The 26474-nt window shown below is 38.5% G+C and overlaps 1 protein-coding gene across 1 annotated transcript in view; it reads left to right on the plus strand.

Annotated features, from left to right (window-relative positions):
- Positions 1 to 26474, plus strand: part of Plcb1 (phospholipase C beta 1) — a 784962-nt gene that overhangs the window by 234133 nt on the left and 524355 nt on the right. Inside the window, exon 3 of the mRNA XM_023718574.1 lies at positions 9030 to 9098. Coding sequence (XP_023574342.1) covers positions 9030 to 9098 — 69 coding nt within the window. The remainder of the gene's footprint in view (positions 1 to 9029; positions 9099 to 26474) is intronic.

Raw genomic sequence — 26474 nt, forward strand, 5'->3', positions numbered from 1 at the left:
TCTCTCTCTCTCTCTCTCTCTCTCTCTCTCTCTCTCTCTCTCTCTCTCCCCTTCTCTCTCAACTGGGGACCTTCACCTTAGTGATACCTGGAAAGTCTCTTCACCTTTGCTAATTCCATTGGTTGGAAGCAAGTCACAGATCCTGTTCATGCTAAGGGAGGGGGTCAGATAGACAAAGGTAAGAATGTTGTGGAACAAGAAGCGTGGCACCTTCTTAGGAGCCTGCCGACTACATACATGCAGGTATTCAGATGCTGGGACATGGTGCAGCTGCCCAGGGGACCAACAGATGTCACTTAACATCTCTGCTAGTTCTCGGGGCTGCAGAGTGAGGAGTAGGAGAGTGATGTGCTGATATTGAGGGCACAGATGAGATCATGTCTGTGAACTCTCTTCTAGTCCTTGGCACGTGTTGGTTTCTCTTGTTGATAATTATGACAAGCATTGGTTTTCTAATTACACATATGTTGTGTGACTTTGCCTCCTTTAGTGATATGACACTTTAGTCTCATCATAATAATTTCACAGTTTTTATTGTTTGGACTCAATCTCCTAACAGCTTTCAACATTGATAAGCATTCTTTCCTCTTGGATGGGCTTTCTCTTGATTCCCATGATTTAAGAGTCCTCTGGTTTGTGTTCCACTTCCTCTGCTTCTTCTGTGCTTCCTAGCAGATTTTTTCCCCTCTCTTTCAGCCCACTCAAGACAATTTAAACTGGAACCAAGTCCTACCCACTTAACTAAAGCACAGTTAGTGCTTTGGAACCTTGTCTGCATCCTCAAGCAACCTTGGCTCAAAAATATTCTAAAAGAAAGTCATTGAGTCTATTCAACAAGTACTTTATTCCTGTCGTTGTCCTCAGAATAATACAGGATAACAGCTGTGTAAAGAGTGTGTTAGTATTGGTTGTAATTCAAAAAATAATTTAAAGTATCTGGGAGAATGAGCATAGGTTATATGCAGAAGCTATATCATTTGTATATAGGATATGAAAGATGTGAATTTTAGTGACTTTTGAGTCTTGTAGAACTGATCACTCAAGGATACTATAGGGCAAATGTGTGTATTTTAATACCAAAGTGATCCATTAAAATAAACATCTGGAGCCAGCCAAATAGTTCAGCAGATTAAGGTGCCTGCAAGCAGGCTCAGGGGCCGGGGTTCAATCTCCAGGCCTGCCATGCCCCCAGGGTATGCTGAGACAGTGATTGAGACTGGGCATGTTGGTGCATGCCTGTAATCCTAGCTCTTGGGAGGCTGTAAAAAAGCAGATCACTATGAGTTTGATCTAGCAGTGAGACCCTAAACACCCTGTAGACCCCTAAAATAAAAAAAATAAATAAAAATGAATATCTGATCACATCAGCCTGTTGCTCAAAGCACTGCAACAATTTTGATTACATTTAGAGTGACTGGGAAAATCCTTATACTGGCCACAGCATCTATGTGGTGGAATATTGACTCTTAGCTTACTCCAGGGCACCTCTCTGTCTTTTACATGTCCTGCTCCTTCTTTCTCTAGGGTCTTCACACGGCTCTTTTCCTGGGGACCTTTTCCCACTTAGCCACTACTTCTGATGCTCCTTCAATTAATTACCACTGTCATAAATGCCCAGAAGGACGTCTCTGCCTGTGGCAACTCCTGTAGTGCCCTGTCCCTCTACCCTCAGTACCCACCCTGGCTGTTCATTGACACTTGCTGAAGCCTGGCCTAGAATGCACTCTGTCTGCTTCATGGGGCCAATGGGAAATTTCTTCTCATTCCTCGTTATATCCTCAGCACTGAACTGAAGGTCTTCATATTGCAGATGTTTGAGAAACATGTATTAAATGGAAGAATGGTGTGGTGAGTTGTCCAGAGTCTTCAGTCTTCAGTCTCCCGTGGGCTACACCTTAGCCATAGATGTTACATGAACAGCCATTATACTGTCTCTCTCTCTCTCTCTCTCTCTCTCTCTCTCTCTCTCTCTCTCTCTCTCTCTCTCTCTCTCTCTCTCTCTCTCTCTCCCATCAGGAATTGAACTCAGAATCTTGCACTTGCCAGGCAGGCACTTTGCCACTGAGCTATATTGCTGGCCCTCTCTTCTGTTTCTTAGGCTTCATTTTTTTTCTCTTTACCTCTCTGATTTCCAGAAAAAGCAAAAAAACAAAACAAAACAAAAACAATGAAGAAAGAGGACAGTGAATGAAGAAAGAGGAAAAATGAATGAAAGATATCATCGATATTGCCTGCCGTATACCTGAACATTGGGACATAATTTGGAAGTAGGGCCACAGATAACTGTCAGACCATAGAATGAAACGGAAAGCATCCAAAAGTATTGGATTGCCCGGGTTTTTCTTTTTTTTTTTCACTTATTCTATTGCATCTAACTATTAAAATATGTTAAATAGTTTACACTACTGTATCCACCAACTTTTTATGTCCCTAGATTGCTTATAACCATTAGGCATCTGGTTGATTTTCTGAGTAAAGATGAATTTGATGGCTATTTTATACACTGTGCTCCTGTTAGAGCCAAATTCGGACAGCACCTATATGGTCAAGCAGGATCTCATTCTTTCCTCAGACTGAGACTGACTCTAGCCTCTGTGCTATACTCTTTGTTAAGCACTGGGCAAAGGGAGATGAACAAGAGTTTTGCTAAGAGATTCACAACCAAGGCCAGCGACCCCATGTCAATAGATAGTTACAATTTAACCTTAAATCTCACATTCTTCCTTTTTCATCCCACTTGTCTTAGTTTGTATCTGTTTAATAACATGAACGTGAAATTAGTTTTGTGTAGAAGTCCTATCTCTTATTTTGGTCTCCAATTTTCATAAACTGTCTGTATATATTTCAGGAAATACCTACCAGGTTTTAAAGTCTTTTATATTTTCATTTGCAGTGCATGTTTTTTATTTAGGAAAATTTCTCAAGCTATCAACTTTAAACCCCTCTGCTAGAATCTTTTGGCTTGTACTTGGAATGGGAGTGTTGGAACCATAAGGAATTATGTGTATGCTTTACTCCCTGATTGCTGAATAGAGATTTTTGTTTAGGGCTGGAGAGATCGCTCAGCAGCATAAGTGCCTGCCTGTAAAGTGCAAGGTCCCAAGTTCAACTCCTGGTAACAAACAAACAAACAAACAAATAACAGAGAAAAGTATTAGTTTAACATCTCATTTACTTCTGCAGTACATGAGTAAACCCTGTAAGGAAGATTATATCAGCAGCACACACACATCTGCATTAGGTTGCTTAATGTTGCATTAATATCAAGTGATAGCTTCAGTAAGGCACATGCATTCGGTGCCTCTAGCTTTATGAAATTTGCATCTAACTGTTTAAAGAGGGAGATCCGATATGTTGCACTTCTCTGTTCTCTGCTGGGCTTGTTCTTCACCACCCATGCATGTCATTTTCACAGGTGTTTCTTACAGTGTGTCCCTTTTACAAGTTGTGGAGAACAGACAAAGCCATGCCCAGGAGATAACAGAAATGAGAGACCAGGTGGAAGGTCATACAGGGTTTTTTGTTTTATTTGTTTGTTTGTTCTGAGAGCTGCATTTTACAGATTTTTCACTCCCTCAGAAACAGAATGAAATTAAGGAATAAAGAGCTGAGTATAAGTTTATCTGTTTCTCTTTAAGTGCAAACACCTTTTAATTGAAGGACTCTAAGACAGTCCTTTTGATTGGGCCTTTTAAAGGTGGCTGGTAGTCAATAAAATATATTAATTTATTCTTCTTTTGGTAAATCAAGATTGAGTAACTCAGTGAATATGCCCCACGTGGAGGTATGCATAATCCCTCCATGGGCACTAACCATTGATATATTCCGGGTGAAATGTTTATGACTGTAGTTGCTGTTCTGATTGCATATTGTGTGAATTTGAAACATGTTATTATATTGGGTGACTAATGGGCTCAAGTAACAATACACAGAAATTAATATTCTAAAAGAGTTGAGCTTTAAATTGTATTCTTCCCTGACTTTGCAGTATGTTTCATGGCTCATCTACCTCACAGTAGGTTCGTGGCTGATGGATTGAAATCTTTCTGCTGAGTAGTAAACATCAGAGATCACTGAGTTCTCCTGTAGCTTGCAAACCTCAGTTTTCTTATCACTCATTCCAATTGTTTTTTAAAGGAAACATAACCCTCTCAAATCCTTGATTACCATTAATTCACACTTTTGTTTTTGTTCTTGAAGTACTACAGGTTTCACTAAGTCACTAAGTTGCCCAGTCTGGTTTTGAGTTTGCAATCTTCCAACCTCAACCTCCCAGAGTGCTGGGATTATAAGCATGTGTCATTCCCTGCTTATTCATAATTTACTTGTATCCATTCTTACTACAGGCAAATATCCAGCACTTCACAACATGTATGAGGATCCTAGCACTGTGACTTCCAGTCTTCTCATTATGATTTTGAAATAAAGGCATCCCTCACAGCCAATTTTTTTTTTCTTTTATGTATTTGGTTGTTGCAGGATCTCACTATGCAGCTTTGACTCATGGTGATCCTCCTGCTTTCATCCTCCCCAGCACTGGGACTACAGGCATGTGCAACTATGCCCAGACTCTGTGGCCAGCTCAGCCCACCTTGGGGGTGGGGCTGGCATGGCATGAGGTGCTGGGGATTGAACTGTGGTCCGTGTACTTGCCTAAGCTTGCCTAACCAGGTGCTTTAGTCCGCTGAGCTATCTCACTGGCCCACTGCCTCATCTAGGCAGATCTCCTGCCTTTAGAACCCTAAAGCTCCTTTCCATTGTTGGATGGGCTCAGAAGTCAGAGGAAGCATACATTTTTCTTTCATTTTTATAAAAAGATCTCCAGTGTTATTAAATACAAAACAAAGACCAAATAGTGAAGTATTCTTAGCAGACATAAAATGATTTCAGTGGTTGATCAAATCCCTCAGCACAAAGCTGTTTGCCTGCGAAAGATAAAATTGGATACAAGGGAATGTTTAAAACTAGGACTTGATGGCATTTGTGTTTGGGTAGATCAAGTTCAAGCCTAGATTGTTCACCACTCCTCACACTTTTAAATTTAGAAGATGTAATATTTTTGACATTTCCCTAAAGAAACAAGGAAAATGTGCAAGTATCATATGGGTTTCTTAACTGGGGGTACCTATGGAGACAGCCTATGAGGGCGTGCCTATCGGCACTTCCTGAAGTGTGGCCCTTGGGCCCACAGTGTCTCCATAACCTATGGGTTTATTAGAAATGCAGATTCCCAGGGCTGCCCCAACCTCTGTGAGCCAAGAATGTTGCTGGGAGGGGTCCAGGTTCTCAGTATAGCTCAACAAGCCTTCCAGGGGATGCTTCGTGAGACTGCATTTTGCAATCCACTGATAGTGGAACGTATTATCATCACCGTCATTTAACAGATGGTACAATTGCCACTTTATTCATTTCAGGGCACATATTTATACTCATATGTTCTGTGTAGATACATGTGGCCTCCCTCTCTTAATGGAAGGAGCAGTGAATTCCACAAAGTGGGAAACACTGCTTCTCAATGAACCAAGCAAGGGATCACTTCATTGCTTTAGCATAATGACAGCAGGTTGTTAAAGCCATTAACGCAAGAAAATTAACCTAGAAAAGTTTTAATGGACCAAGTACCATTTGCATGATTCTGTGCACTGGGTTTCTCATTTTCTTCCCAGTGGAGGAGGTAAAAAGAGGCATCTGAACCCCAGAGGGGAGACTCTTCCATGTTAATAGAACCACGAGACACAATTTTAATCATTACATTCTACCCAAATGAATCCATGCACAGCTTTCCCACTGGGGTCTAACCCGTGCCGCATTGCCCACATTGATGATGTCTGCAGTGGTTTTCCTGCGACAGAATTTTACACGCGGGGGTAAAGAGGTTTCTAAGTCCTGTGGTATCAGAATGAATTTGTAGGGCAGCTGGCTTTAACCACCCCTCTGTGGTTTGGAGGAATGAACATTTCTTCCAGAGCTGAAAGCAGAAAAGTGTTCGGTATGTCTTTCCATAGATTTTTATTTTGCAGATAATGAACCTGTAGGTTCTTTTGTAATCAAATAAGTAACAATTTAAGCTATTGTCTGTTCAACTAGGAGGAATATCAATGAATAGAGAATGTTGGGGGCTGGCCAAATAGCCAGGGGATTAAAGCGTCTGCAAGCAGGCACAGGAACCAGGGGTTGGCTCCCTGGGCCTGCCATTCCCCCCGCCCCCTGAAATGCTCTGAAATGGCAATTGAGACTGGGCATGGTGATGTGCGCCTGTAATCCCAGCTCTTGGGAGGCTGTAAACAGGAGAATCACTATGAATCCAATCTAGTAGTGAGACCCTGAACACCCTGTAGACGCTTCCCTAAAAAGAAAAAAAGAAAAAGAAAATGTTGCTATGAGACTAGATAAATATATTATGTGTGTAGTATTTTATTCTACATATATGTGAGTCATCATATAACACATACAAATAAGTTAACCACAAATGTCAATGCTTTATAACACTCATCGAGAACATGCTTGTGAGGAAACTAAGTTGTCGCTATTCTCCAGATGTCCCTGCCACACATCCGAGCGCCTTGTGGGGCTTTGTACACAATTCTGGCCCCTGTGCACTTGTATTTGTTTTTTCTTCCCTCTGAAACCATCTCTGCCCTCCACACACACACACACATTTATAAGCCTGCAAACGCCTCCTCATCCCTGGGAATTGGATAAAAAAAGTGCCCTCGTCCTCTGTAGCCTATGCTTTCAGCCACTTGGAAGTGTCTCCTTTGGGGAATGACAGTTGGTCTGTTTTTGAGCCCCTTGAGATGGATAACTTGTTTGTGTTTGTGGTTTGATCTTCAGTCCTTATCTATGCTAGACCCATTTTCAGCATCAAACAAACAATGCCATCGTGAATTAATGATGTCATTTCTGCTTACCCAACATTTGCAGACCAGCATCTCCAATATGTACTGTCATTCTGTTCATGCTTTTGAGTCCCTTTGAGAAAAACAGAAATCCCAGCACCACTTCTGCTCCTTCCTCCTCCTCTGTCCCTTTCTACCCCCATGCCACCCACCCCAGACTTCCTACCTACCTTCACTTGTCTCTCGTCTCTCAGTCTCTCCTTGATTCCAGTCTTGTACTTCAAATGTCTTCAACTTCTTCTTCCTATTCCTCCTTCTCCAGAAAGTGATTGGATTGTTGTTTCTGTAGAAATAAAGAAACTTGGGGCAGCTACTCAACTTTCTCACCTGGAGATTTTCTACTTTTGCAGGGAGAGCTCTATGATCTGTTAAGCTACGTGGTCTTCAAGGGTCATTAACTGGTTGCTACTTATCACAAGACATAACTTGGGGCTTGGGAGAATGTCCAAATGGCCATATATGGCATAGGATATTTAGGAGATTTTCTAAAATATGGATAAGGAAATGCACACTATGAAAATGAGTAAGGAAGGAGAGCCAGTTTCCTCTCTGCCTCCATCTCTCCAAGAGGTGAGCCAGAGACAGGTGTTCTGTTGGACCAGCTCTGTAGAAAGCTCCATAGGAGGGACTTCACTCACCTCAGTCCCTTATTCTCCTTAAGGCTTAAGATAATAATCAGATGATTTTGCAGTATACATTTCAAATAGGCAGGAGCTATTTGAAAAAGCTGCCTGGAAATATCAGTAGCTGGTACCCGGTCGGGGCTATCCGATTCTGTGGGCACTCCAGCCAGGGGTCTGTGGTAGCTGAAATAGAATTCATTGTTTCTCCTGGGGGAAGGGGCTTGGTGTCTGCACCCAACTAGTTCATTCTGAGGAAATACATGTTGGACATCTGCTGTCCCTGAACCATTCAGCTGGTTGTGCTTCAGTCCTGTCTGGCTGGTAGAAGATGCCTTTGCATAAGTTGATGACACTATGTCACAAGCCTTGTGGCTCATGCCTGAGGCAGATGTGGGAGTTTCTCATGCTCTGTCTTAATTGTCATAATTGTCTTCAACAACCTGACCTTCACTCAGATGGAATACTGAATGTCCCACATATAAATCCCTTCCCACATTGTCACCATGTCTGCAGTTTTGCTATTCTCTCTTTTTGGGTGTCTCTCAAACCTTCTCCCTACCCCCTTTCCCTGCAATAGTCTCTATCTCCAAATGTCTCAAGGTTTGTCCCAAACTTCTGGCCTATTTTTGTCTAATCTCTTGCTTGTGTTGTACCAGGAATGATACCTCTCTCTTCTTCCTCACCTCTCTTCTCCAAGCTTAATGACTCTTCTGTGAACTAGCCTTTGAGCTCTTTGAGAAAAGCCATTTTTTCCACTGACTTCTCAAACCAGAACTTCAACTTTGGGATTGATGTATCTTCCCTGGTCTTGCATGTGTAGTTCTTCACCACACAGCCTGAAGGCAAGATAGTGCAGCAGTCATCTGTCGTGTGCCCTAAAGTAACTCTCATAAATAAATGAATGCAAAGATTAAGCATCAGGTCTGGGTGCAAAAGGTCAGAGGTGGGGAAAGCAGGTCCCTGTCTTTGCTCTGAGCCAAGGAGCCCGGTGGGCATATGATCATCATTTCCAGCTACTTCCCTAATCCTCCATCCCCACTGACTGCTCTCTTGCCCACATCCTGTGACTTTCAGGATTATATTTCAACTGTGGAACAAGAAGGGCTGGTGCTTCGTGATTTAGGAATGGTGTAGAAGATCATCTGCAGACTCAGGCATATACTTCATTCTTTCAAATGTGTTAGACTATATATTAAATTGAGTATGTTGGGCCGGGGAGATGGCTCAGTGGAATAAGCGCTTCCCTGGCAAGCGCAAGGGCCTGAGTTCAATCCCCGGTTCCGCAATAAAATAAAATAAAATAAATTGAGCATGTTGCAGTTAGAAACCCTTATTTCCAGCCCAACTCAACTGAGAAGTGATAAAGGTGGGGAGGATATCCCAACTGCAGAGAAATCTGTGGGGAGGTTTCAAGACAATATTATTTTTTTTAAAAAGTAATGTCAGTGATATAAAACAAAGAAAGATCTGTGTGGCTGCTTAGCAATTTTCCATTTTTGCCTTCCAGGAGACGGAGCTGTTAGACCTCAGCCTTGTCAAGGATGCCAGGTGTGGGAAGCATGCCAAGGCTCCCAAGGTAGGAAGCAGCGCGGTGCGCAGACCAGCTGCTGTCTTGATTATCTATCTGTGTCATGATATCAATTAATCGCCCCAATTAAAAGTTCTTCTGTTGTTGATGTTGTAAAACACAGAAGCCTGGATGCCCTAATCACTTCCACTTTTATGAAAAGATGGAATCTATGAATGAACATATGGATGGTGGACACAGGTTTTATGTTGAGCCCTCTAATTTTATTTTTGCTTCTGAAAAAAAAATAACAAAGTCAAAGTAACACATTAAGGATCCCTAGTGGGAAAATTTAATACTCAAAATACTCTTATAGTAGAAAATTTTGAGCCTGATTTGGACACCACCACAAGTAGAAAATTCTATACCCAACCTCACGTGATGGGTCACAGTCCAAACATAGGTGTAGTAAAAATATTGTACAAAATGCTTTTAAGGCTACTGGAATAACAGAAGAATAAATGAAATTTATATATGAAATGTAAATGTATTTAAACTTGGATACGATCCCCCAGGTAACTAATATTACAAAACTGAAGAAATCCAAAATCTGAAACTGTTCTTATCCTAACTATTTTAGATAAGGAATATGTAACCTGTACTGGATAATTCTAAATGGCTAAGATGTTGTTGAAATTATTTGAAAAAATGTCTTTCAGCCTCATAAGCATAAATGAACTAACCTTTAGGTAGGATGAATGAAGATTCTCTAGCTTGATTGCTATACAATTAAAATAATTTGGGGCAGGGGAGGTGGCTCAGTGGACTAAACGTTTCCCTGCCAAGCACAAGGGTCTGAGTTCAATCCCCTGTTCCGTTAAAAAATAAATAAATAAAATAATTCTACCAATGACGGAAAAACATGTGATCTTTAACATGAAAATGTTACTAGTGCAGACCAGCATACTTTCAGAGCAACTTATTCTGGTTTGAAAAACTTGCTAACGAACTATTCAATGAAAGACTTGCAGTTGATGTGTGTTTTTTGAAGATTAAAGTGTTGGATGAAGACAATGCCTACTTTTTAGTCTGATGGGCTAGAAGCAGATGTACTGACTTGCAGTCACAGTTGAAAGTATTTTTGATCATATTTAAATTTTAGTTCTTCAAGTGTTTCTTTCTAGCTGAGTGTGTTATTAACAAAAAGGTGAGTACAGTTGCCATTGAAGAGCACAATGCCTCTCTCCATAATTGATATGAAACTAGCGATTTTCTTTTTGAGTGCCTTCCCACAATTTTGTTTTATCCCTTAAAAGTAAAAAAAAAATTCTTTGACATCCAAAATGATCTATTGCTTTGGAGATACAAGAAAAAAAATTCCTGGGATGAGTATTCTGCAGGGGTGGAACACGGGAACTCCGGGCGCTGGCAAGTTCGCAGGGCAGGCACACGGAGGCTGGTGTGGGCTGGCAGGCTCAGGGTGATGTGCAGTGAGATGCAAACACTAAAGACATTTAGAAAGAGAAGTCCAACCTTTTGAAGAAGTTTTCTAAATGTGTTTCACTGACACTGCTCTGTAGTAGGGAATTTCAATGGATTATTCTTTCAGCTTATAATGAATGCTTTATTGATTTTTCAGAACTGTTCACAGTGTTTAGCGTAGGGAAGAATCTCGTTTACTCTTCTCCCAACAGCATCTTAACCAAGTTTCATATACACTTATTAGTTCTAAGGACCACAAGGTATCAATGACTTCGCTGTGACATTTGTCTCTTCATGCCAGTCTATTAGCCTAACTTAAAATTTCTCTATCGATATTGGATAAGACAGTTGTCTACACCACCCCAGACACTGCTGTGTCTCTGGCATCTGTATTCACAGTCACTTCTCCCGCCGCATGGAGAGTTTCAGGCTGGAATCTGTCTCTTTTATTGCAGTACACAGCTAGCTTATCAGTTAAGTGTTCCGTTTATGGATGTGGTGTGATAAATGGTTATTGAATGCTGGTGAACGAACAGAGTAGCATCTGTGCTCCGCTCAGATGATAAACCACTATTAGATCTTGAAGGGTTTGTTTAGAGAACAGACTTTTAACACTCAGAGTACTTTGGCTTTGTTGACTCTGTTAACACTTTCTTTGAGGGGCCGATTGCTTTCTCTCGGCTTTCTTCTTCCATTCTTCCTTGCTGGTGCGTAAGGGCCTCCACACTCTAATATTTTGCAAAGCTGGATCCTATGGAAGATTACCTGTGTGGCCTTCCTAAACTTCATTCTTCTTCCACATAGAGTCCGTGGTGAGAATGATAAGTACTTCATGGGATTGCTAGGAGGAGTCAAGGAAATAATTCATTAGAAAAACATCCCCACGGAGTTTTCAACTTTACTAGCTCATGGGAACTGGGTGGGAAACTAAAAAGTAGTGCCTTTTTCCCTTCTCCATAGATGCTGGTGCTACATCAGTTTTACTAATATAGATGTGGTATGGGCATCAGGGTGTTAAAAGACCAATTTGCAGCAAAATCGGAGCAGCATTATTTTAACTTATGCTGCTATTTGATAAACATTCACTAAATAGTAGCTGCTGCTGTTGTTATCTTTTTTTACTTGCTGGGGATTGAACCCAGGGTATACAACTTGCCAGACCAGGGCTCTACCATTGGGCTGTAACCCCTACTGACTCCTTCTTCCTTTTTTATTATTTAAAATTTCAAATCAGATTTTCAGGAGTCAATTTTCATTTTATTCACTTAAATTAGAAAGTCTTTACGTTGACAGAGAAAGTCTCAGTTTAAAATGGATAAATAAAAGCACAATTTACATGAAATGTTAAGAGTGCTTCACACAGCACATGCTGGGTGGAGGGGAAGTCCCATTAGGGAGTTCAGTTGATTTCACCATTGCTGGGCATCTCTTTCCCTCCCGAGTCTAGGCTCTGGTGCTTCGGAAAGGGGTCCCTTTTGATTCCTCAGACTCTGTAGGCTCAAGGAGGGACTCGCTGTCCGCTGGCACTTTGCAGCATGAGTACAGTTGAATGCCTTGTTGAGGAAAGCACAGTGGCAGAGGACAGCCAGACAGGACACCATTAAGATGCCTGGAGCAAAAGCAACAGAATTTTGAGTAGAAGAACAGAGACATAAAGACATCAGTGGAGAGCAAGGAAAGCTGAGAAATGGAGGACTATCAAGCAGCTTAATAGGAGGACAGATGAATGCAAGACATTCTGTAAAGCTTCTAGTTGACACAGGCAGAAAGATCATTTGTAGAACTGAAATTTATCAAAATACCCAGGCACCCCGTAAATATTTATCTGTGTACTCATATTATTTTTGTTTTTCACAGTGTCCCATTCCATTAAAACTCACCATGTAGTTGAAAATGAACTGTTTTCTAGGCCTGCTGTGATTTGCAATAACATTTAAGGAAATGGAAGAAGCTTGTGTGTGCTGCCCTGTTAATGAATTTAAATGTGGACTCCCTACATGAGACACCCAACTCCGGATCTGTTTTTCTGTCTGTTGCCTTTGGTCAAGTAATCAATTTTGAAATTTCTAATTGGAAAAACATTTTGATTTTTTATCCAAATGCAAAAAAAAACAGAAAAAAGAAATCTTATCCTTTAAAGTCTAAGTCCTATTTTCTTTCTGTTTCTTGCATCTTGCGTAGGATTATGAAGTAAGTGTAAGGGCAAGTGCCAAGGCGCATGTGTTTCGTCTGTGCTATCCCCTTGCACTCTTTGGAGCGTTACTTCAAATGTTTTTTGGGTTTTTTTTACTTTAAAAGCATTTTTCACTCTGATTTGTTAGTAGTTTCTGACCCAACAGATCAATTTAGTGGCTCATGTGTAGCTCTGATGAAATGCAATAGACTGGACTGGATTTAAAAGCATCAGTCATGTGCACTCCAAATTGAGTGGAAGTTTTCTCATATGCCCAACTATGTGTTCTGAGTCAACACACCAAGTGTGTTTTTCACTTATGGGCCGCATGGGAAAAGCTACAAAGATGCTATGACGTTAATGGCCACATTGCCATCCTCTGGCTTCATAGTAGGCATTGAGACCTTGGGTGTGTTCAAAAGGAGACAACATAAGAAAGCAGAGATGCAGAATTGGGAAAGACTTAGGTCAGAGCAAACTTTGCCTGTTGCTTCTTGGAAACAGTCCTCCGCTGGATTCTGTAAGCAGCAGTCTCATGGTACAGCCACTGGTACATTCTCCCTACTTTATTATATGAAAGCTATGCAATGCCAGCGATTGGCACTAGCCTTGGAAAATATTGTTCAGTTTTACTCTCAAATTGTCTCAGGCATACAAAGAAAACTGCTTCATGTACTTATCAGACTACCGGTTCATTTCAGTTTGTTAAGGACAGTTCATTTCACATATCCAGTATTAATCTCTGTATGGATTCCTTATAAACATCTAGGTCACAGTTGAATTCTACATGGGTTTTAGCCCCACAAGAACTCTTAAGGCACATTAGAATAAAATTAATTTTTAAAAATTGATTACGGTTTGCTTTCTTAATCTCTATAGAAAGTGATGGCTTTTATTTTACTTCATTCTTTATTGATTGCACAAATGGTCATCAAGGGATGAGTTATGCACTGTTTTGGCCACTGGAAAAACAGCAGTGAATAAAAGGAACAAATAATGCTGCTCTCCATGTAATGTCCTACTTAGTGGCAATAGGACTGGGAAAGTGGGGTTTTTAAGTTTGCCACCTGCTGTCACTGGGCAGGGAGTTGGAAAGCAGTATACATGGGGAGCTCTAGCCCTGTGAATGGGTTCCAGAACTGCACAGAGAGAGGAAGACAAAGACCAGATGAATCATGTTGAGAAAAAGCAGAAGAAGAGAACCCTGGCCTTTGGATGATGGACAGGCTTTCTATTTTATGAGCCATAGTAGAGTGCACATTTGACAAGATGCAGTCATTGGAGTAGAGACGTGAAGTTAGTGGGGGTGAGAACTAAGCGAATGTCCAGAGGAGCAGTGAGCCGGCAGAGATTCCAGCAACAGCAAAAGCCCAGAGGTAAACGCTAGTGTAGCATGTTCTGAGGAATGGCAAGGAGGTCAGTGCTGCCATGGGAGAAACACTGCTAATGACTGTCCCGTGGAAGGGAGAAAACATCCAGACATTCTGGAAAGATCTGATTTTCTAAAGGCATCACTGGTGGTTGAGTTGAGAGAAGATGCCAAGGGGCAGATGAAGAAACAATGGATAGAGAATAACTGGGCTTGTGCAGACAAACTGGGCAGTGGCGAGGATGAATTTTTGAGCAAGGTGGTGACTATAGAGATAGTTTAAAAATGACAGCATCTCAGTATGTGTGGTAGATGTAGGCACAGGTTTTTCTCATGTTCTGAATGTGATGCATTACAAAAAGAGAAAAAAGACGGGTTTAAACATAACTATTAGTGTTTTTCCCTGGGAAATTAGGGCAATAGAGGCACTCACTATGAGCTCAAAAAGAAGAAACACATTTCAACATAAAAAACCAGAGTTTTACCTTGGATGTTTAAGGTCTCATGACATATTTCTAGCTGGAGATGTTGAGAAGATACTCAGTATGGAGTACAAGACAGAGATTGTCCTTGCAGATGCAACTTTGGGTAAAGTCTGGGTGAGATTTCCTAAGGAATGTAGGTATCAAAGGACGTCTGAAAACTAAGATGGGAGGTATCCAGCCTACAGCTCTGAGGAGCTTAGGAGGAGCCAGTGAAAAACTTGAGAATGGAACAATAGCACATGCCAAAAATAATTTCAATCAGCACTTCAGACAGATACTTATTTACCTGTCTCATCAGTGGATGGATGGATATGCAAAAGGTGACATACACTTCAAACAAATGATTATTATTCAGCTTGAAAAAGTGGGTGCAACTCATGCTGCAACATGAATAAGTCTTGAAGATATTATGCTAAGTGAAAGAAACCTGGTAGAAGAGGACTGATGTAACTTATTACATCCCCGTAGAAGGTGCCCAGAATAGGCCGCTGTATAGGGAGAGTAATAGGATGGGTGCCAGTGCCGCCTGGAGGGCAGAGTGCACAGGTCAGTAGGTAGAGGGCACAGTCTAAGAGATGACAAAAGTCTAGGAATGAACACTGGTGATTTGGGGCTACGGTGTGAACTTTACACCACCTAGCCATATACAAAAGAACAGGTACATCTTATGCTGTATATTTTAGCATAATTTTTTTTAAAAAAGAAGCCACCAGTGAGGAGGGAGAAGCCAAAAGAAGTCACTTTGGGATACCTAGGAGTGGGTTTTAAGAAGAAAAGAATCAAACAGTGGATTCCCTTCGTACCTATTTTTTTAACTACTGAAATTTCACTCTTGCACACTGCTGATTTTCCTGAAGATAACCACTTTATGTAGTCTTCAAATGGTTTTTCCTTATATCATGAATATATTTTTTGCTCATATTAAAGTAGGCTATTAATTTAAGGGTTATCCAGTTGGAAATAGCTCATGGTGGAGCCTGGATGCCAATGTATAAATCTCATAACAAGCTATTCTTTGGATGTTCTACAACAGCGGTTTCAATGAACCATCTGTGGGGTCTGAAGTGAAAATGAAGGCTTTATTTGTCTACTTTTGCTAATTACAAGCTATTTCCCTGACTCTGTACCACTTTACCATTTTGTGAAGCCACAGACAGAATATTTGACTTGGATACCTGAGGATTAGGGAAAAAATCCATTTGTACAATAAAGGGTTCTTTTTATTTTCCTTTTTCCCTGTGAGTGCTGACAAGAGCAACCTTTGGCCTTATTCTTGGGTCCAACTGTTAAGTCACCTCACATTTGCAATAGTTTTTTGTTTGTTTGTTTTTGTCATTCTTCTACCATAGAGGGGCTTATTTGCATCATTACTACTGGAGCAAAGAAGGACTGAAACTTCACAGAGCTGTGTGGATGTGATGGCTTGACAGCTATTCACGTGTATCTTCAGATGTAAATTGTACAGCATAGTTCCGTTTTATGTTCATTAAATTCCATAGATGTCACTGGTTTCCTTGGTAACAAAAACCTTTATATAACTAGTCAGAGATTTGGTAGCAGAAATACCAGGATGCCGCAGGTGGGGTTGTTAAGGAATGGCTCCCTTGGTAGAAATTTGCATTCAGACCTCTTCTAGCTTTGTGCTTGTCCTTTTCTCTGGTATCCATTCAGTCATGAGTAAGAGCTTTTTTTTTTAAATGTACCACTAAAGTGTACAATATCTTCTCTAACGGTTAAAAGCTCTTTCCTTTTTCAAAAATGATCTCAGACAGGCTAAGGCTTTTCTGTGATGTTGATATGATTTTCCATACTTAAGAAGCTGGTGTGCATCTTATCAACTGTTAAATCTGAGATTTGAGCAAAGCCTACATTACTTACATTTATATGTGTTTTCATTGCAGTGTAAAATATGGTGAACTGTGTGTATGAATCAAGATTCTTTTTTTATAGTAGCAATTATCTATCTTGGTACCTTATTGCATAACAGTTCAAAAGGCCCTCCGAAGGTTGAAGAGGAGAAAGTTCTGCCAAGAAGTAAATACAAGATAAAAGACATGGCAACCAAGAACATGTTCACTGTGACCCAGAGCAGATTTTTTTCAAAGACAGGGTTGATAATACAAGTTAGCTAAACCTCAGGTCTTTGCAGAAGTTTGGAATGATTTATTATTGCTTCTATCTCTTGTAATTCAAACTAGATTGGATTTTTTTTTTTTTTTTGGTGGAACTGGGGATTGAACTCAGGCCTTTGCACTTGCCAGGCAAGCACTTATTCTGCTGAGCCATCTCTCCGGTCCCCTAGATTGGATTTGTTCTACATGTATTGGCCAGAGTTGCCTCCTAGAAACCTGTCTCAATTTCTCTTCTTTCAAATGCAAAACTACGCCATCTTGTGGATACATCTGATACTAATTTTTGAAATTCTGTAGTGACTTGTGCTCTAAGCCAGGGCTTTCAATGTTGGGTTCTAATTTAAAGATATGAAAAGCACTTGGGAAGCTTTTAAAATCTTGATGTTCTGTCTACACCTAGATCAATAAGTGTCTGGGATGGGTCTGAGATACCACCATACTGTCTTCAAAGCTTCTGGAGGTTCTGGAGTTCAGCCGAGTGTGAGAACCGTGACTCAACATAGGAAGAGTCCCAGTTTAAACAGATGGCTTCTCTTTCATGTGCAGAGAAGTCCTGAGATGTTTCCTACAAAATTTGCTTGTCAAAAGGTCAGGTCTTTACTTTGGTCTTTTTCAAACCTGACAACTATACTTAAAGCAAAGAAATGTCCCACGATTTCCTTGTTAGACTCTTCTGACTTCTGTAACAAAATAACACAGAATGGGTGGTTCGGATTACAGAAATTTAATACATTTATTTTTCATTTTTGTTTTGTGAGACATCTCTCCTCAGCTTATTTTCACCCTCTGTCGTCATGTGGTCCTCCCTTTGTCTCTACATCCTTGTTCCTGTTCTGATAAAAGACAGGTCATATTGGATGACGGTCCACCTAATGGCCTCATTTACCTTAGTTAGCTCTTTAAAGCCCTGTCCCCAAACACAGTTACATGTAGGATACTGTAGTTTAAGAGGCAACATATAAATATTAAAGAAACATAGCCCCTAAACTAGGCAGTATTTGCTCACAGTTCACAAAAGCAACTTCATGTTTTAACATCTTTACGAAGAATGATGCTGTAAGATGTTTTTCATGGCCGGGGAGATAGCTCAGTAGAATAAGCACTTCCCTGGCAAGCGGAAGGGCCTGACTCTGGTTCAAAAAAAAAAAAAAGAAAAAGAAAATAAAAGATGTTTTTCACTATTGATCTAAGAAATGCAAGTAGAATTTTTTTTCTTATAATCAATATTACTGTCAAAGTGAGTAGTCAGAATCATTTTAGAGACAGGCATCACTGTTTCTGGGGAGTAGCCCTATATTTTTTTTAAAGCAAACCAATGAAATCTTCTCATAACAAGAGACTTCCTTAAATTAACCCAACATGCATTGTACGGAGATGAGACGCAGACACTCCAGTCTGTTTACTTTCTAGCCTTAGTCAAGTTACTGTGCTATTTTATCAGTGCGTATTAAAAAAAATCAAAGGTAAAACATCATGTTCATCCCTAGCAATAGACCTTTTCACAGAATGTGGGGAGAGGAAGGAGAAGTCTCTACTGTCTGCTTCCTGTCCCTCAGCCAAATTCCCCAGGGCTCAGTTCTAGCTTGGCAACCTTCTGCACAGGCTCATTCTGTATTTCAACCCTGGACTGAGACTAGAATGGCTATCATAAAGAAAACAACCACAACAAATGTTGGAGAGGCTGTGGGGAAAAAAGGAACCCTTCTACACTGCTAATGGGAATGTGTACTGGTGCAACCATTATGGAAATCAGTGTGGAGACTCCTTAAGAAACTAAGACTGGAAATCTCATTCAATCCAGCTATCCCCCTTCTGGGAATTTTCCCAAAAGAACTGAAAACATCATTTCATAGTGATATATGTTGTCCCCATGTTTATAGCAGCACAATTTGTGATAGCCAAATCCTGGAAACAACCAAAATGCCCATCACATGAGGAAGGCATGAAAAAGATGTGGTATTTCTATACAATGGATTATTATTCAGCTATAAAGAAAGACAGAATTGCAGTCTTTGTAAGCAAGTGGATACAACTTGAGGCTATATTCATAAGTGAAATAAATCAGACTCACATGTGTAAATATCGTATTGTCGCCCTAGTATAAGAACTCAAAAGAAGAAATAAGAACCAAAAGGTATAACAGACACAGTTAAATGGAAAGAAACAAAATTAAGGATTAAACAACAAAGAGAGAGAAAGAAGAAAAGTTAGGAAACAAGGTATGGGCAAAACCATACATGTATATATACAAGTTGGATAAGGCAATGGTCCTAAGAATTTCCATCAGGTTTTTGAAAATAGCAGTTAATGGGTAGAATTCTCACCCTGACTCACTCTCTATGTTAGTATCTGTGAATTAAGCAACTACATTGAGGACAGCAATGTATAATACTAAATCCATGCTTGAAATTCCTATCATCTTGGTCTTCTAAATGTATACCTTTTTTTAATGTCTTATCAATAATTACAATACTCTCTTGAGAGTAATTTTTTTTAAAAAAAAAGATAAAAGAAAATGAGAATCAAGAAAAAAAATTTAAGATTTCTTGAAAGCATGTGGTAATATTTAATCATATGTCCCATCTTGCATAACTATATCTGTTAATCTGGGCAACAGATTTGATGATAAAAATAGATAATATATCAATCACTGTTAATCAGCTATTCTTGTTTTGAAAATCTGTAACGTAGGTAGTGTTACATGTTATTCTGTTTTTGTCTTTGCTTTTGTTTTTCTTGCCCTTGTTTTTACTTTTCAAAAGAAAATTATAACAAAAAAACAGTGTAATGAATTGAGGAGGTTAAAGCAAGGGCTGGCAGGTTAAAGATCATTTTGGGAGGAAATTTTAAAACATTAAATATTGAAATTTTACACCGAGGTACTGCATGGGGCCCTGTGAACAGTTGCACTACGTTCATATGCACGTTCTGTGACTTGGAGCTGAAATATGTCGCAGAACTCCTCTCATGTGGTATGAAAGGGCGGGGTTCATGTATGTGAGAGGAAGGTCAGGCCCTGAGAATTGTGCTGTCCTTTGCCCCTGATCCTCTTTTGTGTGCAGAAGTAGCTTTCTTGCAGGCCGTGTTATTTGTATATCATGGGCGCTCATTTGCATAGGCCTGCGGCATCCAGCATCTATCTGTGTGCCTCCTGGGACACAACAAGGAGTCATGATTAACAAAGGTGTTGAACAGCCAGGAGTTTGTCCCCTTAGTGAGTCAGTTACAGGCTGTATTAGAAAATAAGATATTTCACAGCTCTGAGAATTATTCCACCTGAAATACAGAATAATCTCCATATTTATCTTATTGGTTGTTGTGAGGACCCAAGGATTGAATGTATAAAAAGAACTTAATACAAATACAACTCTGCTGTATGCATTAAATACATAAACTGTAGTTGTGAATGCATTTTTATCAACTGTTTAATATGTGTAAGTGGTGTTTATGAGATGTAGTTAAGTAGGAAAAAGCAAGTTAAAATTACATAATTTACCTGTTTATGGCAGAACTGCATGTGCTACTTCACACTGAGAAATGTATACTTTTGTATCTCCGGTATTTAAACCTGCCTACAAAAATCTACGTTTTATATATTAGCTATAGAAAAATGAATCTAGAGCATGCTTATCTTTATAGCCGAACATCTGTCCCCAGAGAACCATTACAGCAATCCTATACTTGTTGTTATTTAGAAAACTGTCTAGATTTGCCGACAGTTAAATAGATTTTCTCAACAATCAAAATAATTTTAGAACAATTTACTTTCAGTTAAGAACATATTTGTATCCTTTTCTGCACTGGAAGCCACAGAAGCAAACTCCAAAGCACAACTTTGAAAAAGAATAACAAGATCTGGGGTCAAAGAGACCTAGATTCAAAGCCCAAAGCACACATTAGCCACGAGATCCCAGGAAGTTTCTCTGTAAATTATAATGCTTGCTGGATAGTGTTATCCAGGGTGTTGGGTTTTGGTTGGAAATAAGACACTTTAAATCCTGTTTGACTTTAGGAGCTCACTCATTTTATTTACCTCTCTACCTGTTCTGAGTTCACATTTTAGGTTATTCTTCCCAGCCCTCCTTGAGCCTGATGGATAATTATGCATGAGATTAGGTTCTAAAGTGATTTTCAAGTAATTCGACATTTGGGGAAATGGGAAAATGCTGGGATTAATTTGACACACGATTTAGCAAAGAAACTACTTCAAAATGGGAACACTCTCCAAAAATGTGGAGCTCATCATGACAATTGCTTTGCAGCGTTCAGACCAGAGTTCAATGAGCACTCTATTAGTTTTCAGGTGATGTGGAAGCTGTGGTTGGACTGTCTGTCTGCCTCCCTTCTGAAATTCTTTTAGTAGAATTAAGAAGTGGGATATTTGAAGAGGATTATGTCTAAGGATTGCTCCATCATGAATTCTATCCTAAAGAGACTTCACAAGATTCTACCCTCTTTGCCCTTTCACTTTCTGACATGTGAAAACTTAACATGTAAGGTGCATCCTGAAGCAGGCAACCACACACACGAGACACCAATTTGGCTCATGTCTTGAGACTGAATATTTGAACTGCTAACAATATAAAATAGAAGTTTCTATTGTTGACAACTGTCTTAGCATGTTTTATAACAAAACAAAGATACTAAGTCACTGGGTTTTAATGTGGATTCTTCAGCTGGCAGAATGACCATAGAGGAGTCATCTTTTAAGGACTTAATTTTCCTCATGATGAAATAAAGGGGATGAGCAAGGTGAACATTAAGAACTGGAGATAATCTTTGTATACATCTTAGACTTATTTTGAAAATTAAATGATGTTCATGCCTTGTGACAGAGTAAGATTTTTGAGGCAATTAGAGTGAGAAAAAAAGGCTGTATCGGTTTATTTTAAAACTTATGAAATTATTTCCATTAGTATAAAAATGTAAGACCCTCCATCATAGCCTTTGGACGTAATACTTGACACATAGTAATTATTTTTATGGATGAAAGAATTCTTTCCTGTAGTTTTTCTTTGCTATATTTTAATTTATACAGTTAAAATTTGAAATATGAACTATTCCAAAATATGGTATTGATCTTATGTAAAAAGTTTCAATTTAAGACCACAAGAAGATATTATGATACCTGCTTCTTGATAGATCTTTGTCCATCACAAAATTCACATTATCCAAGGTTACGTAAATCAATGTCCACAGAGATTTTGAGAGGATAGAATAACCGAGGTAATTAAACAGTGTATTTGTTGGGTTTACTGTGAGATGAAATCATAAGGACTAGCAGGTCAGAAAATTTTACTCTTTCTCCTTACGTATTTTCTCCCTGTCTTTGACATTTCTGCACCCGATGCTGGTGTATATGTAAATTTGTATCCAAGCTTTACCTATTTCCAGTAAGACTAGGGGAGGTGAAAGAAGTGACTGCCTTGGAATAATAGAAGTCTTATAAGGCAAGGGTGTGGCTGAGTTCAGGAGTTGAGCTTATGTTCACAAGATGAGAGGCCTTGGGTTCAATCTCCAGGACCAAACTAAAAATTAAATTTAAAAATAAAAAAAAATATTATCTGATCTAAATTGGATAATGCTGGATTCTTCTTCTACAGTATTTCTCATAGCCTTTCCATGTTTTACATGAAGGTTTAGGCCTTTTTCCAACTATGGACTTCTGTCACAGGTGTCTCACAAAATTAATGTTCTGCTGAATTCAAATAATTAAATATTACTCTAGGGATGGGGAGATAGCTCGGTAGAATGAGCAATTGCCTGGTAAGCTCAAGGTTCTGAGTTCAATCCCAAGTACCACAATAAAACAAAAAACAAACAAACAAATATTACTCTAGTTGGTTATTATGAAACTAATTAACCACATTTTGTATTTCCAGTTTAAATGTGACCTTTGACCCTTAATAGGCTAGATACTCAAAGAGGTTTAAAGACCAAGTTCTTAGGTGACCTAAACCAGAGAAATCCTTCTTAAATCTTTTATAGAAAGCTGCTGAATTTTAACTTGTATAATGGGTTATTTTTAAATTTTCAACTTTAAGTATTTGAATTAATCTCACTTTTTTTCAAATTTTGAACTGCAGTTGATGACAGAACCCACTGATATTATCCAGACATTTTCCGAAACATAAAAATATTCATTTATTTTCATGGTTCCTGGAATCTTGTTTGACTGGATCCAGGTTAGGTGATCCTAGTACCTAGGGCACCACTAAGTGTGGAAAACCATGCGTACTGACAGTAGTCTTTGGAGATTTATTATCTGAAGATTCACATCTTATCATTTCTGATCAATGCTGCTACATCAGCCATATGCAAATTTTATCCCAAGAGACTTGCATGTGCCATCTGCATTATGCAAGATTCTCAGTTTTTTTTTTACTCTTAATGATTTCCTTAGCATAATAAAAAAAACTTTTGTGATTTATCAAAAAATTACTAAGATAGTATTTAAATTTCAATTTAAAAATTTTCTTTCTAAAATAAGAGAGGTAATAGCTTATAGAAAATTGTTTCCCACATATAATGTTTTTCTTTTTACACATATTAATTAACATTCAATTTTACTGTCTGTAGTTGAAATAGGTCTTTCTGAATCTTACATAAATTAATTTGCCTTCATCTTTTTAGTACTATAATTTAAATTATTTTAATAGATTTTTTAAGCTGTCATGGGTTGTGACACATACAAATGACCTGAAAAATGAAATAACTGTTGACATGATTATATTAGTCATATCCCAACTGTCTAAAAGATGTATTCATGATTTTTTTTTCAGTACCAGGGATTGAACTCAGGACCCTGCACTTGCCAGGCAAGTGCTTATTCTACTGAGCTATCTCCCTGTCAAGATGTATTAATGAGAAGGATTTATTTAATGTTAGGGGGTCTTTGAAGTATCCTTCTGTATTAATCATTTCCTTGTTTGAAGATCAAAGATTGCTTAGAAGATATTGTCTACATAGTTTTACTTTCAAATTTGGATGCCAGAGGAAAATCTAAATAAAATTAACTTACGATAGCTTATGTTTGTTCTGTCCCACTCATATATCAAAGGGTGTGAAACACCTGAAAAAGGAAAACTAAATTTTATATTTGCAAAAATTTAAAGTAAAAAAAAAATAAAATCAATAATGCTTCCATGTAAAGTCTCTATACAGGCAATTGAAAAAGGTATTGTCTTCTTGTCTTCTAAAAGTAAAAGAAGGAGTGACTGACTTTATGAGAATTAGTCATGAAAGAACTTTTGAAATGTATGCTAGAGAGTCAATTGGGTAAGCTAATAGCAAACAAGACTTAATACTTCATTTTATAGATAGCTGCTGAAATTTCATGGTTTCACTTGATAGTTTGTAAGACAGATCAATTATCTGAAGGAGGGTATCGAGCACTTGAAATACTATAGAAGAGGTACAAGAGCCTCATTGTTTCTGTTTTTAAAGAAAAACAAAGTGAATAGCTGTTTCAGTATATACAATATTTAAAGTCGTAATAGATTTATTCTTTGTTCCATTAGACTTTTCCCCCTGATACTTAGCTGTCCCACACCTGGGTTGACATACTTTCAAGTAAATTCTTAGAAATGGTCTGAGTATCTAGAAACTCATCAAGCTCTTAGTCATGTTCCTTAATGTTCTGCTTTTAATTTACAAAGATGTGTGCTCAACTCAAGATTTGAAATCAAGAAATTACAAATCCATGGCAGAAAAGAAAGTATTTAACTGAGCTATACCTTACTTTTGTAAACTGAGCTTGTTTCTCAGACAGTGAGATGTTAGATGATAAACCACATATTTAAGGTCATAAAGCTGCGCAGGAAATAGGGACAGAGAGTCAGGCGGGTCCTCTGCCTATATTGATGGCATTTTTGCCCCAGTTAGTGAGGTGTGGCAAATTGTTGACCAAAGGGCAGAAATTCAGATTGTTCTGAATAGAAGTCAACTCAAAATTCTTTTTAATGTTAAGATAACATATCCCTTTAATTGCCTCAGCTAGTTTTAGCTGCATGTGGCACAAATTTCACGCGCTATTAATCCTAGCACTACATCAGAGCACTAGAATTATGCATCCTTGGCACTAAGTAAATCCTTTTGGCTATATGACTGAGAAGAGAAAACTCATTACTTTTGTGGCTGGGCTTGAATTATTGCTCTCCTAAAGACTTAGCCTTCAAAAATGAGAAATGGTACAAGGGACAAGATGCGGAGAGCTGCACAAAGAGATTCTGTCTTTAACTCTGTCAATGTCTGAAGCTTTTACAAAACTTTTCTTGGGAAAACATAAATGTAAAGTAAATACATTGCTTTGGAGGTTGAATAATTCCAGATACAGTGAGTTATGTGTTTATTTTCCAAAAAGTCAAGGTCAAATTGTGTTCAGCTATGGACTTGTATATGAGACATATTAAAGTTCTTTCATCTAGCATGAGATAGTAAACATAGCTATGATTCTAAATATTTTTCACGTTTATCAGAGATTTAGCTGAATAATAATCCATCAGTTTGATACTACGTTAACTATTTACCATCCATTTACTTATGAGGAGTTAGAAAAATACTCATTTTAGTTTTGCTGTTATTAGTAAGTCGAAAACAAATATTGCCTCCCTTCAAGTATTCTTTGGAGGCAATGTCTTAAACTGATCTTAATTAGAACAAATTTAACTGTTTAGAATTTTTTCATTTCTTGTTTTTTTATGATTACAGTTATATTTCCTTTCTTTATTAATATCTTTACTTCTGTATTATACAAGATAACTTTAGAGTAAAAATGCTGTCCTACTAAAAATCATAGTAGAGCAAAATCAACATTACTTTGCAATTCTTTTCACTACTGGTTCTCACTAACAATATACATTCCCAAGTTATTTAAATTAATCATTTTCAATAGAGTTGCATTATTAATTAGCTATTCAGTCAGTTAATGTATAATTATATTCAATTTTAGGGATTATGATTCATTATTCTTTTTGTTAATTTTACATTTTAAAATACAAACTTCACAGGGCTCATAATTCAAAATTATATAAATGAGAACTTCTTAAAAATAAACTTTATATTTTCTCTTACACAAAATGTACTGGTATTTTTTTCTTTTTATATTACTTGGTACAGGGTCTCACTATGCAGCTGAGATTCATAATGATCCTCCTGGTTTCATCCTCCCCACTGCTGGGATTATAGGCATGCACCACCACACCTAGTCTCCCTGTCCAGCTCAGCACACCCAGGGGAGGGGCCAGCGGGGCATGTGGTGCTGGGGATTGGACCCCAGCCCCTGAACTTGCCTAAGCAGGAATTAGTCCACTGAGCTATCTTGCCAGCCCTCAAAATGTAGAGCTCTATCTATGTACTTCTACAGTTTAACTCTTTAACTTAATGTAATTTCACAATCATTCTGTGTGAGCCATGAGACTCTTCTTTATTTTTGATCCAACTGTGCATTATTCCACTGTGGCTATACTAGAGATTCCTCAACCTGCCTCCTGTGGATGAACATTTTGTTTATATTTTGTTTATGAAATATAAGGCTACAACTGAACAAAACTATCCGTTCCTTGACATAATCAGAAGTCAAGTTTCAGGGTAAATTCCTAGAATTGTTTGTTCAGCTAACATCTGCTTCATAGAATTCTCATTTTTTCCTTTATTTTGTTATGCTATTTTCTCTTCTCCTTACAAACTAGATGATCTTTATCATCTTACCATCAAGCTAAATTTTTACCAATTTGGGTAGAAATGTTATTAATATTACTTTATTTTTTTAATTCTAAGAGAGAGTAAACTCTCTTGCATATGTTC

This window comes from Octodon degus, unplaced genomic scaffold (assembly GCF_000260255.1).
Source record: "Octodon degus isolate 3935 unplaced genomic scaffold, OctDeg1.0 scaffold00060, whole genome shotgun sequence".
Classification (NCBI taxonomy): Eukaryota; Metazoa; Chordata; class Mammalia; order Rodentia; family Octodontidae; genus Octodon; species Octodon degus.